We start from the raw sequence: 19,449 nt of genomic DNA on the forward strand, positions 1-19,449 counted from the left end.
AGTCCCACAAATTTTTAATGAGTTTAAGGTCTGGACTTTGGGCAGGTCAATTTTCAAAAAGGAAGATATTGTTATCCTTGAGCCATTTTTTAACTTGTTTAGACGTATGGCAAGAAGCATTGTCATGTTGAAATTTAATTTCATCCTCTTCTAATTCTTCCAGTGTGGGCAGCAAAGATTTTTGTAGAATACTAATGTATTCTTTGGAATTTATTCGTAATCCATCTTCGACTCTATGCAATCTGCCCACACCTTTGGCAGAAAAACAACCCCAAACCATAATTCCAAGATTACCCTTTACCGTTTGGTGAATACAATCTGGATTTAATTATTCGTTCTTAAGTCTAATGCACATCTGTGGACGATCTGAATGCAAACAAAATCGTGATTCATCTGACCATAATACTTTTGTCCAGTCTGTGTTTTTATTATATTTTACCCAAGCTAACCTTGCCTTTTTATGGCGTGCTGTAAGAAGAGGTACTTTTTTACATGAATGTATTTTGAACCCCTGATCTTTAAGACGCCTCGAAATTGTCCATCGGCTAACCTTTTTATCATCAGAACATGTAAAAGTTTCTGCAATATGCGTCATAATGGTTTTTCGATTTTTTAAAACATTCAATTTTAACTTGTGGCAATCTCTTTCCGTCATTTTTCTTGGTCTGCCAGAACCTTTTTTTCTAGCTGTTGTTTTATTGTTTTTCTGACGTGAAAGTATCTTGTGAACTCCACCAACACTAATGTTTACATAATAATAACCAACTAAAAAAAAAAAAATTGCCTTTTATTTGGAGACATTTTTTTCCTTTTATTTTTTATAATAATAATATAGCGATAATACGTCCTATTTCACCCACGCTCTAATATCAACTACAGATTTTGCTGACAACGTTCACTGTATTCATATCTAATGTTTAGAAGTTTATTCATGTTTTTTTTGAAAGATAAACGTAAATTATTTGATATTACGATCAAAAATAAACTCAGTTGTATGAGTTTCTGTACTTTGCTCTTTCATCATCTGCGTAAGCAGTCGCTGTTCACTTTTTTTTGCTCGCCAGTGTATATATATATATATATATATATATATATATATATATATATATATATATATATATATATATATATATATATATATATATATATATATATATATATATATATATATATATATATATATATATACTTAGATCCTGGTATTTTGAACACCAGTTAATTCAAACTTCACTTATACATCGCTTGAGTAAAACATTCGTTTAGTCGAACCATTTTTCTTGGTCCCCTGAAGGTGTGAGTTATCTGTAATTAACTGTATGTATATATACATATATGTATATAAACGTGTATTTATATATATATATACGTGTATATATATATATATATATATATATATATATATATATATATATATATATATATATATATATGTATATATATATATATATATATATATACGTGTATATATATATATATATATATATATATATATATATATATATATATATATATATATATATATATATATATATTTATATATATATATATATATATATATATATATATATATATATATATATATATATATATATATATATATATATATATATATATATATATATATATATATACGTACAGTCTTCTCCGTTTAAAATTTAATGCCCGCGCACATGAAAGCGCTGGCAGAATGATCATTTTTAAGTTAGCCGGCGCGATTTAAAAAATCTTTTTTTTGATGCTATTCAAAGTAAAATAAAAATAGCAAAAAGATTCCTTTGAATAAATACTTGATAAAATAATTAAAAAAAAAACGATAAAAAAGTCATTTTTCATAAAAGTTGAACAAATAAAAAAAAAGTTATGTTGCGATTTAAAACAAAACTTACAATATGTATGTAATGAAGACTGTTTGAAGTTCGCACCATATCGATTGGATAGTGAAAAACGTGCATCAAATCAAAATGAGAGTCTGATAAAGACGATAAAGAATTTGATATTGATGATGAAGATACCGATGACGCGATTTTACCAAGACCGTTTTATGTATGATTTTAATTTTGTATAATTTTTTGTTTTAAAAATGTTTAAATTATTTTTTTGTTTTTATTTGTTTCAATTATAATTTAGTTACCTGCGTTAAAAAAATGGTAAAGGAGCAGATTAATTGCAAAACTATAATAACAGTTAACAATTTAATATAAAATTAACTATCAATAATAATACTAATAATAATAAGTGAAAACTGTAACAATTAAGATTAAGATGTCTAAAACATATTGTACTACGACAGCTATTATAAGTTTACAAACAGTTATTGTTTCTTTTCTTACTCACAACAACACAATATTGATAAAATATAAGCAAGATAAAAATCAACAAAAAATAAATGTTTTGTGGATTTAAAGAGTCACGGCGCAAAAAGCAGCTCTAATCTCGTATATAAGTTCGTTGAAACAATGCTAAATCAACGTTAATCTAACGTTGATTTTTGGTTTGTTATTTAACGTTGATCTAACGTTTGATTTCAACGTTGAGTTATGAGATGGTTAAAGATAAAAATAAGGAATATTTACGTATATATTCAAAAAATAACAAAGGTAGTTAGGGTCAACCGAAAAATATTTTTATTCTAAAGTTTATTGTATCCAGTGTTATTTTGTTATATAGAATTTATTTAAATGTAATGGAATTTTTAAAAACTATTGTGCTTTAGCTTACTCTAATGTATATGATACTTTTTTAAAAACAAATGGTTTGCAAACCATTAATTTGGGAAAAGTAACATACATTAGATCTGAAATACAATAGTTTTGAACATTTTATGCAAGCATAAAATGTGATTTATCAAACACTCCATTCTTATACAATTACGTACATTTTCATGATATGAAAAAGTTTAAATAATTTAAAAACTATACGTGCTAAAAAAAAATGTTACCAGATTTGGATTCAGCATCAACTATACATATAGAAAAGTTTGTTTTTGTTTGCAATAAGAAAAAAAAATCAACTTTGTTTACCTGTGTAATTTAATATGGTATTGAGTAAACTGGGGTAAGAGTAAACGAAAAAAAAGTGAGCTTTTTCCCAATTTTGTTTCTTTTGCATTTGTTGAAAGATTAAACAAAAAATCTATAAAAATGCGAGGCACCGTTTTGTAGAGAATTTTGTGCTCTATCTAAAGGTGTAAAAATTATATTGAAAAAATTTAATTTTGTCTTAGCAAACCTCAAAGTTCTCACCCTCGTAAAAAAAAAGTTGTTTTTCCAAAAAATTAACTTCAAAACTCCCGAAACTAAAATTAAATTTTACTAAAATAAAAAATAGGCTGTTTTGTAGAAAATTTTATGAAAATCAAGGTTTTCTTTTCAAAATTGAATTTGCTAGTTCCGGAAAAAAGTTATGAGCAAAAAACCAATATAAATGTTTTTGGGGAGAAAGGTAAATATGCTAATTGCTCACACTTATGCATTAAGATAAGCGCGGTTAAACTAATTAATAGTTATTAATTATTTAAAACTTAAATAAATATGACAGCATTTTCTAATTAATTAAAAAAATTTTAAAACAAAATGACTCGTACTTACATTCGTAAAACGCAAACAACTTACAATGAAGAGCAATTGCAACTTCCAGTAGAACAAACCAAAAAAGACAAAATATCCCTCAGTAAAGCTTCAGAGGCATACAATATACCGAAGGCAACTCTTCACAAGCGTGTGAACAACAAAGTCCAATCACATGGTAGAGGTACAACTACCGTGCTAAGTACAGCATTTGAATTTGTTCTTGTTTCAGTTTCGGCAGAACCCTCGCAGATGTCATCACATTAATTGGCGGATTTTTAGTATCTACAAATCAAAGTCATCTGTTTCCTCCAAATGGTATACCAAGACGAGAATGGTATCAAAGTTTCACAAAACGATGAAGTCATAAATTAAGCGTCAGATTAGTAGGCAATATTTCGTCTCTCAGAGCTTCCTATTGTACCGAACACAAAATAACAAGTTATTTCAATACACTTCAAAAACAATTTCTTGAAGCAAATATCAACAATAACACTGCGTGCAATTTATGGAATTTTGACGAAATTGAATTTTCAGGCAATCTAGGTAAATAGCATATAATTTGCAGGATCGGGGCTAAACGCCCTTTAAAATTGGTTGGTAACAACAAAAAGATTAATTACACAGTCGGTAATTGTGTCAACGCTACCGGTACCATTCTGCCACCTTTCGTAGTTTGCAAATCAATATCACGTCTGTACAAAGACTTATGCCTAGGAGGACCACCAAACACCGTATTTACAACATCTGTCGCAAGGTTTGGGAAGAAGCATTGCCTCAAACTCAAAACAAAATGTGGTACCAATGTGAAGCTTTTAGTTGCAAGTCTTGGGTTTGCCGATCGTGTTTACCCAAAAAATACAAAATGGGTGAAGAGTTTTTTTGCATGAAAAAATGCCACGAACCTGCTTCTGCCAATGAAACAACTCTTTTTTTTAATTTATAAATAGTTTTTTTCGTATATTTGATTAAAAAGCTTTTTGCAAACTTAACTTTTAATAAGATTAGTTTTCATTTTATTTTAATTAATTTTGATTGTTTTTCTTAATATCCTTATTCAGTTTTGATTTTCTGAATATCTTAAAAATTATTATTAAAAATTAACTAGTTTACTTTTCTCCAATTATGTGGGGAAAAGTAAATTTTTTTTCTTCATAAAAATCGATTTTTTAAAAGATTTTCAAAAGATTTTTTCTTAATTTTTATATATTTATATAATGTAAAAAATTCTCTTTAAAAAAAAGAAAATAAACATAAAATATTTTTTCTTTAAAAAAATATTTGAATTTGAGGCTAAACCGTTTACTCTTACCCCAGTTTACTCTATTGATAAACTCCAAAATACCATATTTTGGAGTTATTAAAATTGACCCACATTTTGAAACGATTTTCGCAGCTCAATCGACGGGGCTTTTTTTACACTCATCTGATGACTAATTTCTACATTCTGTGTGCCAAATTTTAGCTTTATACTGTTTTACTGTTACCAGGTTTACTCGTAATTCCTTCCGACTACTATTTACTTTAGTAACGTTTCATGAGGTATTTTTAGTTCAGTAACAAAACGTATAAATGGGAGTGGGGTACCATGATACATGAAGCACCATGAAGCATTGTAATTGTGGAGGTATTTCAAGATTTGTGACAGTCACTTTCATAAGGTGAAACATTACTACTAAAGCTATGTGTTAAAAAAAATTGTATAGGCCTGCAAAGAGTCAAAATTTGTGTTTTTTTGATGGCAAAATAATTTATTAGTTTTTAGTAGATCCAATTTTGATACAAAGCCATTATTTATTGAAGCATTGACATTAAGAATGACATTTAAAACGATATATTATCTGGACTTCTAAAATGTAATTTAGACTATTGGATGCATTATTTGGGTTATAGTTATTAATTTGTTTGTCTTTTGAGTAAAAATCTGCCTTCCCTCTACGTTTTATACTTTTTTATTTACTTTTTAATGATGCGAGTGTGTCAAGGTACCCCAATGGGAGGAGTACCTCAACAAATTTTTTTTACTTAAAATAGTCTCATTATATTTAAAAAATATACACGACATTTTATTTATCTACCATTTTTAATTGCTGGAAAAATTGCTTGTTTAGTTACGATAAAGTCTATGCTTATGGTATTTATTTATTCTTAGCTGCTCCAAGAAATCCTAACGGTCTCATCACAGAGCACCGTGGAATTAAATTTTTATAGGAATTTCACTCCTCTTTCCTTACCAATAATGCATATATAGACACAAACCTCCAGTTCTAAAGCCAGAACTCTAACCAGTACACCACAGCTATTTACTTTTACAATACTGGTTTACTGGTATTATTATAATACTGGTATTAGTTATTATAGTACTGGTATTAGTTTTTATTGTCCTTCGGCATCTTGCATTGCGGGCTTAATATATATACCAAGCCTGGAGACGCACATCTCACTCATTTTGAAAAGAGAATGGAATAAACTGTGTGCTTACAGGCTTTGAACATGTTTTTTTATTTTATTATATTTACATTTAACGTAATATATGAAAATTACATATTTTTCAAATACAAACAAGGCTTTTAAAAGACGATCGCGATGATCTTATCTTCAGAAGCCTTTTACAAAAGAGATTACGTAAAATATTATAAAAACGCCTTTTTACAATAAGAGTACGTAAAAATAACATAAAAACATTAAGTCGTACTTAGATAAATGAAAATAAACTGTAAGCAAGTATAAAACAAAACCTGAACATACATGACAGTAAAAATTATTTTTATCACAAGATAAATTAAAGATATTTTTAATAGAGAGAATTAGATCTTTTAATTTATTTTTAAAAACAGGATAAGTTAGGGGTAAGCCGAGGTTAGGCAAAATAATTTTGTTCCAGAGATGAGCTGCACAATAAGTGATACAGAATTGGTTAAACTTTGTTTGACAGAGTGGTTCATTAAATAATTGTTATTCCTCATGTTAAACTTGCTTAATGGTTTCAAAATAAAAAGGTCTTTTAAAAATAAAGGAGATAAATCATACTTCTACATATAAACAAAAGATAAATTTTTATATACGTTTAGTTTATATATATCAAGGATTTTCATTTGATTAGAAAATATTCAGGAATGTGCGAACCGATCCGCAGAATTAATCAAACGGATTGCATGTTTCTGACGGCGTTAGCGACATTGTAACTTGCTTTGATCAGTGCTACCCCAGGCAATAACTCCATAACTTATATAACTATGAATAAAAGAATGATGAAGTTTAGTTAAATTATTTTTATCTAAATGAGTACGCGCCTTATATAAAATTCCGATACTTTTTGAAACATTCGAGCAGACATAGTTAGTATGATGTTTCCATGAGATGTTCTCGTCAATGAAAAACCCCCAGGTATTTAGTTACAGAATCTCTTTTTATTTCAATATGATCAATAAGAACTTTTGGTAGATTTGGGAGTAGAGAACGTTTTTGGAGAGCGGGTGGAAAAAAATCCATTTTGTTTTGCTTACATTTAATGTTAATTTGATACTTTTAAACCATTTAGATATGTTTTGAAGTTCTTTGTTCATCATGGAGAATAGTAGATATATGTCACTGTTAGAGAGAAATAAGTTTATGTCATCAGCAAAAATAATACTTAGAAGATTTGATGCTTTATGAAAGTCGTTAATATATATTAAAAACAAAAGAGTTGGCCTAAGATGGAACCTTGCGGAACACCACAGGAAACATTTAAAAACTGTTTATGATTAAGTTCATTACCAGGAACAAATTGTTTTCTATTAGATAAATAACTTTGAAACCATTTAATTACTCTTTCATTTATTCCGTAATAATTAAGTTTATAAAGCAAAATATCATGATCGACAGCATCAAATGCTTTTGAAAGATCGATAAAAATTCCTAATGTGTATTGAGATTTTTCAAAAGAATTGGAAATTTCACGTACTAACTAAATAATTGCAGGTTCAGTTGAGTTATTCTTTTTAAAGCCAAACTGATTGTTGTATAATAAATTATTTAAACTAAAATAATTAAATACTCTATTGAACATGATTCTTTCTAGTATTTTTGAAAATATAGATAAGATAGAGATAGGCCGGTAATTACTAATGTCAGATTTGTCACCACCTTTGAATAGTGGAAGAACTTTAGCAAATTTCAATTGATCAGGAAAGACTACTTATTCGATTGAATATTTATTTCATCCGGCCATTGATTTCATCCGGCCATTGATTTCATCCGGCCATTGATTTCATCCGGCCATTGATTTCATCCGGTCCAACTGCTTTATATATTTTTTTTGCTTTATTGAGAATTTTAGAATAGTAATGTTTTTTAAGTTATTTCGAACTTTTTCAAAAAGATTTTTGTAATCTTTGTATATTTTCTCATTGGTGAATGATTTGTTTTTAGATATTTTATGTATAATTTCTGCTTAACTTTTGATGATTTTTAAACCTTTGGTAACCCAGGGAGAATTAATGTTTTTTGATTTATTCTTTTTTCATATAAAGGAATATTGACACCATAAACAGAGCAAAATGTATTAAAAAAATTATCGTAAATGTTGTTTGCGTTTATCACTAAAGTCGATGTTCTTCCAATGAAGCAATGATAATTGTGTTTTAAATTGCTCAACATTTTTTTGGTTATAGTTGCGTAACTAACTTTTATGTTAGTTTTAGTCATAATCTTAGAGTTGAAGTTAAAGGTAAAAAAGATAGAGAAATGGTCAGATATGTCTGTTTTTAAGATACCTTTATTAAAGTCATTGGTCAAAATATCAGTTGTTAGAATGTTATCAATTAGAGTAGCTGATTTTGGATTTACTCTGGTAGGGTGATTTATCAAAGAAATGGCTCCCATATTGAAAACAGAATCATAAAAATTTTTAACTCTACTGTCCGTAGTGTAATTGAAGCATTCATATTGAAATCCCCTACAACAAAATTCTTTTTTTTTTCAAGGATGCCTTTTTTGAAAAGGTTTTCTTCAAAATACATGCTCATGTTCTCGGCCACAACGTTCGGAGGCTTATAGCAACTCAGTAAAATGTTTTTGATTAATTGTTTAGAATTTCAATAGTTAAAATTTCTTTGTCGCCGTCGGAAACACTTAAATCATTCCTAATATAATGTGTAATATTTTTCTTTACATAAATAAGAATTCCTCCACCGCGTTTATTGTTAAGTCTCTCTTGAGAAATTAACTCAAAGTAAGGAAGGTTAAAATTTGAAGTAGTATTTAAGTCTTTTTTAGTTATCCAGCTTTCAGTTAAACAAATTATATTTTAAAAATTTTTGGTTTCTCGTAAAAAATTGAGAAGATTTTTAAAATTGCGGTTTAAGCTTCTGAAATTTATATGAAGAATTCTTAGTTGATCAAACATTGTTTTTTGTATTTTTATAAAAAAATTCTTCTAATTTGTTTTGATAGTAATATGAACAATCCGTAATAATGTCATTAAAATAATTAATATCTGGATCAAAGTTTTCATCAGATGAGAAATGTCTCATTTCTGAAAAATTACAACTAAACGATTTAAAATCATTTGTTTCAGACATTTTGATTGTGTTACAAATTGGAAGAACTTTCTTAACACTGTATGATAAAATATATATATATATATATATATATATAATTTTTTTTTTGTTATCTTTTGTTTTTGTCTTCCTTGATCAAGCTCATCAGCTTAAAAACATTAGGCAAGAAAATGTGTATGGAAAAATGTAAATAGAATGGTATCAAGGACTTCGTCATCGGAACATAGTTATTGATAAAAACATGAAAAGTGTCAAAAAATATTTTGTAAATATAATTTTTGTAGTCATTTAAATGTTTATAAATGACGAATTGTAAATAAATAATAATGTGTGTACTTAAGTCCCTGCTAAATCTGTTATACGTTGTCAATAAAGTTTTGTTTTATTTACTCTTTTTTTTATTTTTCTTCCATTGTAACCATATTTCTGTATATTTTTTTTCTTCCATTGTAACCATATTTCTGTATATTTTTTTTCTTCCATTGTAACCATATTTCTGTATATTTTTTTTCTTCCATTGTAACCATATTTCTGTATATTTTTTTTCTTCCATTGTAACCATATTTCTGTATATTTTTTTTCTTCCATTGTAACCATATTTCTGTATATTTTTTTTCTTTCATTGTAACCATATTTCTGTATATATTTTTTTTCCATTGTAACCATATTTCTGTATATTTTTTGTTGCACTTTACTCTTTAAAAATGTCACAACTTCCAAATTCCACACTTTCTAGATTTCGTCTTTTTCGCGCAAAGTTTGGGAAGTATGACAAGAATACCAATTTTTAAAGACAAAGGTATTAAAGTGATTTTCTTTAAAAAAAAAAAAAAAATTAAAAAAATAAGTTAAAAACATACGCCAAAATAATTATTTTTAATAGCAATTTGTGGCGTTAAAATAATAGAGTATCTCCCTCTTTTAATGTTGAAAGAATTTAACGTAATTTTTTCTCTCAAACTTTTAAAACTAAAAATTTGTTAAATTCGTTAAATTAGAAGATCAAAATATCAAATTTGTTAAACTGAATGCTTGTATATTTTATCTTATATCTGGTATAAGATAAAGTAGCATAGGGTAGGGTGGAGCAAGATGCCTCCCTTAACAAACTTTAGCGTAAATAACAAATACTTTTACATTTTCTTGTAATTTTTCTTTTTAATATCAAAGTCTACTTTTAAGAGAAGACATTGGGTAAGATAAAATAACTACTTTATTACTGATGATAAACTTTAAAATTAAAAAAACTAATAACTGTGCAAGGAGACATCTTGCCCCAGCCGTGGGGCAAGATGCTCCAAAGAGTGCATCTTGCCCCAAACCTTTTAAACAGTTGTTAAAAATAACTATCAGTTAAAATAAAAGCTATTAATAGTTCTTTATTAAAACTCTTAACATTTTATTAAAATAACTGAAATATAAACACTGCAATTATTCTATGCAATTGTCTTGAAGATAAATAACTTTTTTTAATTTATATCACTAACATGAATGTTCAAATAACATATAAATGATTATGATTCACAGTAGTAGCATAAGTCTGAATCATCTGGACCACATGAAAAGTGGTACCAAGATGTACATTTACTACATTGTGTCCAATCATCAAATGGTGACACATTGTATGGAAAAGAGCATATGGTGCATAGAGTTGTATCAGTGATAAAAATTTCAGAGGCAGAAACCATATCTTTTTTCTTTTCATTTGTTTCTTTATGCCATTAGGTCTTTCTGCTTTCTGCTTTTCATGCTTTTTCACCTTTTTTGTCTTCAAATTTATTGATTTCATTTTTTGCTTGATCACCTTATTAAGTGCAGCTTTTTCTTTACGCAATATGACTGCTTGTTGCTTTTTTTTTACATTGTTTTCATGCTCTTCTAGTCGCTTCTTGAAAGGTAAAGAAGTAAGGTTTTCAGCTGACTCTGTCTTTCTCTCTCGTTGTCTTAAAACAGGAATTTTGGGACGTGGAGAAATTTTTTCCAAAATATTTAAGGGAGAATTAAGGCCAAGATACTCATCAACAATTGGCAAAACTGCATCATTAACAGCCTTCAATTTTGCAGCAGTAGTTGTTGTGCTCATGACATTTGCCAACTGTATAGGTGCAACAAGAGGCAAATTAGGCAATTCACTAGATTACTGACAGATTTTCAATGGCTCAGCTTCATTAGTGAGCAAAGCTGCTTCAAAGGCTTCATCATTAAAAATAAGGTCATTTAAAGGGTACAAACAAGAGCATCTAAAACCATTGATTGCTTTGTCAACGTTTGCAGTAAAGTTGTAGGCCGTTGAAAAAATACCTGCCATGTCAAAAAATGAAATTCTACGACCCTGATGTGATAACATCCAGTTGCTTGCTGCTGTATTGTAGCCAACTTTCAATGGTTTAAAAAATGTACGATCTAAAGGTTGCATCTTGTGTGTACAATGAGGTGGAAGAGTTATGAGATGGATCCCATTGTCACAACAAAAGTTAATGGCCTCAAGTGTTTTGTGACTGTGATGACCATCAAGTACAATTAATAGCTCATTAGTTTTAGATGCATGAGTCACAGCAACAAAATGTGTTAACCATTCAATGAATAAAGATGAATCAGTCCATCCCCTGGAGCTAACTCTAATAATTGAGCCTGAAGGTGCACCAACAGCCAGCCTATCAGTCATTCGCTTACGGGGAAATATAAATAAGGGTGGGACATAAGTGCCACTTGCACTCATTGCACACACAACTGTCACAGTAGCACCTCTTTCTCCACTAGTTATTTTCGAAACTTGTCGTTTGCCTTTCGTTGCAATTATTTTTCCTGGCTTATGGAAATTTGTGATTCCAGTTTCATCCATATTCCAGAGCTGTTTGGCTGAAAACTTATGTTCCTCAAATAATGACTTGTATACTGAAAAAAACTGATTTACTTTTGATTTATTGAAGCCAATGGCTCTGCTTATACTGGTGGCTTGTGGAGTTCGAATAGAAAGTTGTGGATTGCGAGACATGAATCCTCGCAGCCAATCCACTCCTGCCATTTTTGACTCTTTATTAAAAGGATTATCGATTCCCATTTGCTTAGCAAAATCATATGCTAGGCGACGCACATCTATTGTTGTCAAGCCAAATAATGCTGTTTCCATAATCTGAACTTGTGTAACAATCTTTAATTCAAATTCTTTACTAAAAACAGAAAATTTTCCACCCAGAGACAAACCATCAGCTACTTTTACTTTTCCATCTCGATGACGTTGTAATGTTTTTTTATTAATACTAAATTCTGATGCAACATTCTTTAGACTGCAGCCCATCTTTATTACATCTAATGCTGACTTTATTCTATCATTTGTTGCACCTCTCTGTGTTTTTCGCACATAATTTCTCACCATTATTTGTTATATTTAAATATGTATCTAAAGAAATATTAAAACCTTAAAATTTTAATTATATAAACATACCAACATATACACAGTATTATATAATTATTCAATACATTATTATTTTATACATTACATAACATCTATAAATTAACTCTCTTTGAGTTAAATAAGAACTTACTAAAGTTACATGTACATACAAAATTACTCAAGATTATTAACAATAACACGATGTTACAATTATTAATATGATGTTGCATGCTAAACACAGCTCTTTTTAGTAGAAATTGTATTATGCGCATGTAATAATATATGAAGTTGTATTAATACAACTTCATTCAGCTGAATGCAATGCATATTCGTAAAAGTTTTACAAATATGTATTGAATTGCAGCAATAGCATGTGATACAGCTTCATTTTACTTAGCATACACATTATAACATTTACTTAATATATAAAATTATTTTAAAAAGCTATTTATAAATATGTATAATAGTTATCAACATATAAACCAACATAAAAGCATTGTCAATAACTAAATTAGTAAACGTTTTTATGTTCTAAACCCACTTTAAAAATGGTAGAAATTCCGTAAAACCACGACGCAAGAAGCCCTTTGAGGGCATCTTACCCACGTACCCGAGGACATCTTGCCTCATCTGTAGTGAGTGCAAGTTTAATACAAATAAAATTAATTTTATTGCTAAGTTATAAAATTTCTTGACTATATATTATTGTGGGATAAATCCTCTATAAAACAACACATTTCTTACCTTAATCGCATAAGTATTGCCAATCCAATAAACATTCAAAATTAGAAGCAATTTACTAACAAAATACTCCAAAAAGTAATAAACCGATTTAAACCTCACCTACCAGCAATATTAAAAGCATTTTTTATTCCACAATTTTGTTTTAACTTTATGAATAGTATTATAGAGGGATAAAACATTACCGTCCTATGATACTCTCACATAAGCAGGGCCGGATTAGGACATTTTTAGGCCTGGGGCTGTAAGTATAGGAGGGCCTAATGTGGCGGTAAGGTAAAAATGCCGAGCGTTAGCGAGGCTAAACCCGGGGGTCTGTGGGCCGGAGGCCCCCAGCCGGGGGGGTTTGGGGGACCCTAGACCCCCTAAGTAGGAGGGTCAGGGGGGCAGCTGCCCCCCAGACCCTCCTACTTAGGGGGTCTAGGGTCCCCCAAACCCCCAACCCCAAAAAGCAACTGCTGAGCTGTAGGTATATTTACTATTGAGACAGTGGAGTACGTGTATTAAATTGATAATGTGTTCACCTCCAATAAAGGAAGAAAATACCAATAGTATTGGTATTTAAATGAAAAAATTAAAAAAATAAAAATAAACAATGCTTCAAATACACAAAAATTCATTCATAAACTCAATGTTTATTACTGTGCACTGACAAATTCTTAAGGTATTGTATTGTTGTTTTATCATGTAAATATTTTTTCATATGTTTTCCAGGATATAGATCATTGGGTGGTAACAATTTGGCAAAGGTCAAACAGAGAAGTGAAGTACATGTATGCCCTTAGTACAGTCATCATGCTCTATATCATGCTCTGTGAGCCTCTTACTAATGTGCTCTCCAGCTTTCCTACGTGTTAAAAGGGTTTCAATTGATTGAATGTGGGTTTCACTTGTTTCATGGCGAGCTAAGTCTCTTGCAGCGTGTTTCCAATCATCATATCCTGATGACATCAAAGCAGATGCTCCGATTCCACATTTTGAATTAAATAATTTACAATGGGCGCAGAAAACCTTACTAGTTGATGGGGAATAGCAAATCCAGTCTCTCTTAATTTTCTCACCATTCACTTTTTCCCGGAAAAAAAGGGACTTTGTACACGGTCCTTTAAACTTAAAAGTGTCACCAGGCAGTACTTTAGTAGATAATTTAAAATCGCTATCCATATGTTGGCATGATAAAAACCCATCTGCACTTTTGCTGAAATACTCACGCAGGTCGTCGGTTATAATCCACTCAGCCACATCGGTGTTAACTGTGTGGGTCGTCAGAGCCAGGGGTAACACTGCTGAGATAGTTGAGACGCTTGAACTTGCTGTAGCTGAGTCTGCTGAGACACTATTAGAATTACCTGGAACTGGTGCTGACATAGTGAGTTTGAACTCGCTGTTGCTGAGTCTGCAGGGACACTATTAGCACTACCTGGAACTGGTGCTGACATTATTGACATAGTTAGTGAATTTGAACTCGCTCTCGCTGTAACTGATACCGAGACACTACTTGCAGTATTACAAAACTCAGTCATTTTTTTATTTTTGTTCAATAATTCATTTAATTGAATCTCATTCTTCTTCTTTTTTTGCATTTTGTCCCAACCGCTCAGGCCGCTCCTTTTCATTTTTTATTTTAATTTTGTAAACGAATGAGCAATGCTGTAATTTTCTGCGGTAACGGAAGTGATCATAAAATAAAATAATTTTTTTTTTGATGTTTTAATGTTTGAGAACATTCAAGTTTATTTATGTTTCCATCTATGTCCGCACAACTATCAGTTTTTTAAATACACGCTAAAAAATTAACTTCGTGACATATAAATTTTCTAATCAAATAGGTTTTATAAGAGAGTGCTTTAAAATCATTCACTAATATAATTGTTTTTCCTTTAAAAGGTTTTTACATCAACGAATGTTTTAAAAGCATTCTCTTATAAAACCTATTTAATTAAAAAATTTATGTCACGTAGTTAATTTTTTTAGCGTGTTTTTTAAAAACTGATAGTTGTGCGGACATGGATGGAAACATAAATAACTTGAATGTTCTCAAACATCTTTATGCGGAAAGATAATTTAAAAAATATTTGCGAGTACCAAAATTCCGCCAAATATATGAAGATAGAGATATAGTATATCTCTATTCATTTATTTATTCACAACGCCTCCGCAGCTCCCAATAAATTGATTTAAAAAAACTGAGAAACATAGGAATATTTATCTGGTTCCCTAAAAAAAAAAAAAAAAAAAGTCACGGGCCTTAGGGCCTATTTTTTTAATAAGGGCCTGGGGCTGCGGCCCGTCCGCCCCCACCTTAATACGGCCATGCACATAAGCAAAAAGACTTCTTGCCCCACGGGTCATCTTGCCCCACCCTACCCTATCGGTAGACGATTTAGATTAAAAGGTTAAATCTCCCAATTTTTATGGTAAAAAAATATAATTTTTCTGTTTATTTATAACATTATTTTTGTGTTCAAAATGTTATGATTTTAGTATATTAATCTTTTTATCATTATTTATACAATATTTAAAAACGTATGTTTTTGTTTTTCCATTCTTAATTTCAACTTATTTAATAAAGTTGGAATTAAAAATTAATTTGTATACAAGCAATTTAAAAAAATTATAAAATTAATAATATAAGATTAGTTATAAAACGTAAATAACATAAAAATATATATTTTATATATACAACAACAATATAAACAACAGCAGCTGTAAATTAAGTGAAAATCTCTCAACGTTAAAAAATATAGATATAACTCTATTATTCTACGTCACGATTTGTAAACACGAATCCTGGATTAAACAGTGTTTAGTATATTTCTAAGAAGTAAGTAATAAATAAAAACACCCAACATAAATAAAAAAAATTTAACTCTGATATCAGAAAAGCCGCAGGAAATTATTTGTTCCGGAATATAGTAAAGTATATGAGCAAGTAAATACAAAATATTCTCGTCTGAATTCCCAAACGTTGCGCAAAAAACATTATTTTCTTAATTATTTCTTTCATTCAATTTCATGTTCAACATTCTTAAAAAAAAGTTTTTTTTTTGCATTTTTTTTGATCATTCATTTTTTTTTTACCAAACTATAATGACTGTAATAGAGCTACAATAAATAAAGCGCTAGTAATACTTTTGCAAAGTGTGTTTACTATTATTTTTTTACTACAATTAAATATTTAGATTTGATATAAATTTATCGTGATTACAGTAATGTTATCACAATTATATTTTTTATTACAGTAAAATATATCGTTTGCAAAATTTATCTTTTAATGTATTCATTGTAATCATTATAATCTTTCAATACAATCACGCAATGAGATTATTAAACCACGCTCATAGTTCTGTTAAAATAGTTCTAAAACATTGTGAATAATATCTCAATGCAAAGAATTATCGTAAATAAATTAAAACGCAACGAACTTGCACTGGATCCACTTGGTGATGTCGGTTTAGTATCTGGTTCAGTTTGCCCAAGTTTCATGTCGTACCACCAAAAACAACCATTTGGTGGTTCACCTATTTTTTTAAACATTTTTTCAGCATCAGGTAATGGTAAACTCGATTTTAAAATATCTAATGCATTTGCATTTTGTAAAAACGTTGGGCACAATGGTAAAATTGATCTGCTCGAATCTGATGTCAGAAAATAATCGGCTAACGCCAACGAATAACGGTTGACATCACTACTATTATTGATCTCTGGCGGGCCTTTATAAATGAAATCATGATTCCAATCTGACCAATAATTTGTATAAGGTGTACCAACTTGCAATTCAGCCATTTTACTTTCTGGTATTAGGCGAAGAATGAGATGGATTCTTCGATACCCACCTTCTTTGTATTTTCCTGCATTGGGACACATTCCATAACATTTCTCATTCAAAATTTCAAAATTTTTTTTGTTTTTTTTAATTTTATCCACAATTCGAAGAGATTCATCCACTGTTTGACATGTTAGTCTTAGACCAATGGTATCATTTAAATCCTGAAGTCTAGTATTGTCTTTTTCTAGTTTTCCCAGAATACTGTTTGCTTCCTTTAAACGACCCGTTAAAATTGCATTGTTTTTTACTATATCTTTAATACTTTTTTGTAATGATTCAAACGCAGGTTTGAAAGTTTGAATAAATTTTTCAATTTCATCCAATGTTGGTAACTTAGTTATAGTAAAGCTACTTCTTTTAAACCTGATGCTTTGTGTTTTTTTATGCCAATCACTCATAAGGTTATCCCAAAGGTTAGGGCTGTCATCAATTAAAATATAGTCTCTTGTATGGCCGCAATTAGTTTCCAAATCGTGCTGCAACCGATTTAGGTCTAAGCTTCTGCGATTTTTGAAAGATGTTTCTGATTTACCGGAAGCTTTTTCAGGCAAAGCTAGACGCATATCGTACCACCAATAGCAAGCGTTAGAGGGTTCATTAACTTTATTGAACATTTTCAATGCGTCTTTTTCTGGTAAAGTCTTTTTTAAAATATCAAGAGCATTTGATTTTTCTAATATTTCTGGACATTTTGGCATATGATTCCGATCTTCATCTAATTTTAAAAAATAATCTGCTAGGAATAAAGAGTAATTCTTCACTGTTGTTTGGTTTGTAATTACTTCGGGTCCTTTATAAATAAAGTCATGGCTCCAATCCGCCCAATAGTTGGTAAATGGTGTACCAATTTGTAACTCAGCTGTTTTGTTATCCGGTTTTAAACGAAGAATGAGATGAATTCTCCTATACCCGCCTTCCCTGTATTTTTTAGCACCAGGGCACATTCCGCTACATTTTTTCTCTATAACTTCAAAATTTGTTGTATCTTTTTCAATAACGTTGGTTATTTGATTAGAATCGCTAACTGTTTGACAAGTTAACCTTAGTCCAATAATATCATATAAACTCTCGAGAGTAGTTCCACTTTTTTCGAGTTTTCCTTGAATGCTGTAAGCAGTTTTCAAACGACCAGTTAAAACAGCACTGCTTTTCACAATATCTTTGATGGTTTTTTGTGCAAATTTAAAGGCAGGTTCAAATGTTTTGATAAATTTTTCAATTTCTTCTAATTTCGGTACTTTATTTTTTGTATAGGCATTCCTCTTTATTCTATATCCATTTTTAAAATCATTTACTGCGCGTGTTTTCCATGTTTGAATAAGTTTTTCCCAATCACCTTCGTCTTCAATGAAGATATAATCTCGACTATGATCGAATCCTATGTCCTCAGCTAAAACTTTAGACTTGTATATATTTATAAAACTTGCTATAAAAAAAAATCGGATTGTCAGCAAAGTCTTCTTCATGTTCTTGTTATAGCGATTAAAAAGTTACTTTATAAAACCATCAGTTTTGCGATATCAAGTTTGTTTTATTAAATATATTGTTTAAATAATAATTCAAACAATATTTGTATCGGATTGACGTCATGGTTGGCACCTCAATCCAAAGATGTACTCAGTCAATCGCTGTTCTTATTTTTTATTTTTTATTTCATTTATAAATTCCAACTTTAAAAAAAAGAAAAGAATCTATATAGATATTTTATTTACTTTAACATTTTATTTAGAAACATGGATATACAGAAACATACATATAGAAAAAGATAAATCTTTTTTTTTAAAGGACGAAGAAGGGAGGTTTCAAGGCTATTATGTGCTCTAAGAAAACTTAATAGTATTTTCACAAAGCACGATGAAGATCATTTCAGTAGAAAGTTAACGCCTCTATTTTTATTTTATTTTACTAAGAGCAGACCTCAAACTTCGGAACTTTTGATTCTGAAGGAAGGGCTCTTACCACTGTGTCACGGCTTATTTTAAGTCTAAATGAATTTGTGCAAAACCTCTAAAATAAAATATAGAAATGATAAATATTTATAAAGTCAGTATTTACCAACAGCTTTTATGTGTATATACAACAATAATATTAGTTTAAAAACCTTCTAGTTGAACAAAAAGTAAAAAAAGAATGAAGTTAAAAAAAAGTATTTTCTAAAAATAAAGAGTAATTGTAAGTTTTGAGAATATAGCATATATTGAAATTTTAGATTTCAATGTTTATTGTCTTACTTTAATATTGTTATTAATTTATTGGTTTTTCGTAATGAGGCTGAATCTGACAAAGTATTTGAATCACGAATTTTAACGTTAATTATTTTTAACTGAAAACTTAAAAAATCTGTTACTAAGTTAATCCGTTTACGGTCACTCATAA

General features: G+C 29.5%; 3 protein-coding genes across 3 annotated transcripts; all 3 read right to left on the reverse strand.

The window, feature by feature from the left end:
• Nucleotides 1-328: 328 nt before the first annotated feature.
• Nucleotides 329-1,024, reverse strand: LOC136090929 (uncharacterized). The gene is made up of 2 exons (XM_065817906.1): nucleotides 973-1,024; nucleotides 329-765 (listed from the first exon to the last, which is right to left on the reverse strand). The coding sequence occupies exons 1-2, from the start codon at nucleotides 1,022-1,024 to the stop codon at nucleotides 329-331; spliced, it is 489 nt and encodes a 162-aa protein (XP_065673978.1).
• A 10,222-nt stretch (nucleotides 1,025-11,246) lies between these two features.
• Nucleotides 11,247-12,485, reverse strand: LOC136090930 (uncharacterized). Its single transcript, XM_065817907.1, has one exon. It carries the CDS (start codon nucleotides 12,483-12,485, stop codon nucleotides 11,247-11,249), a length of 1,239 nt encoding a protein of 412 aa, XP_065673979.1.
• A 3,885-nt stretch (nucleotides 12,486-16,370) lies between these two features.
• LOC124819218 (uncharacterized) lies at nucleotides 16,371-18,705 on the reverse strand. The gene has a single exon (XM_065818235.1). It carries the CDS (start codon nucleotides 18,537-18,539, stop codon nucleotides 16,605-16,607), a length of 1,935 nt encoding a protein of 644 aa, XP_065674307.1. The 5' UTR covers nucleotides 18,540-18,705; the 3' UTR covers nucleotides 16,371-16,604.
• Nucleotides 18,706-19,449: the final 744 nt, after the last annotated feature.

The sequence above is a fragment of the Hydra vulgaris genome, chromosome 14, assembly GCF_038396675.1.
Source record: "Hydra vulgaris chromosome 14, alternate assembly HydraT2T_AEP".
Lineage (NCBI taxonomy): Eukaryota > Metazoa > Cnidaria > Hydrozoa > Anthoathecata > Hydridae > Hydra > Hydra vulgaris.

Bases quoted from the DNA above. Each gene is read 5' to 3' on its own strand.
- LOC136090929 (XM_065817906.1), bottom strand. From the start codon at position 1,024: ATGATGAAAGAGCAAAGTACAGAAACTCATACAACTGAGTTTATTTTT. The intron at 766-972 runs GTAATATCAAAT...TTTTTTTTTTAG, and splicing joins AACTGAGTTTATTTTTGATC to TTGGTTATTATTATGTAAAC.
- LOC136090930 (XM_065817907.1), bottom strand. From the start codon at position 12,485: ATGGTGAGAAATTATGTGCGAAAAACACAGAGAGGTGCAACAAATGAT.
- LOC124819218 (XM_065818235.1), bottom strand. From the start codon at position 18,539: ATGAAGAAGACTTTGCTGACAATCCGATTTTTTTTTATAGCAAGTTTT.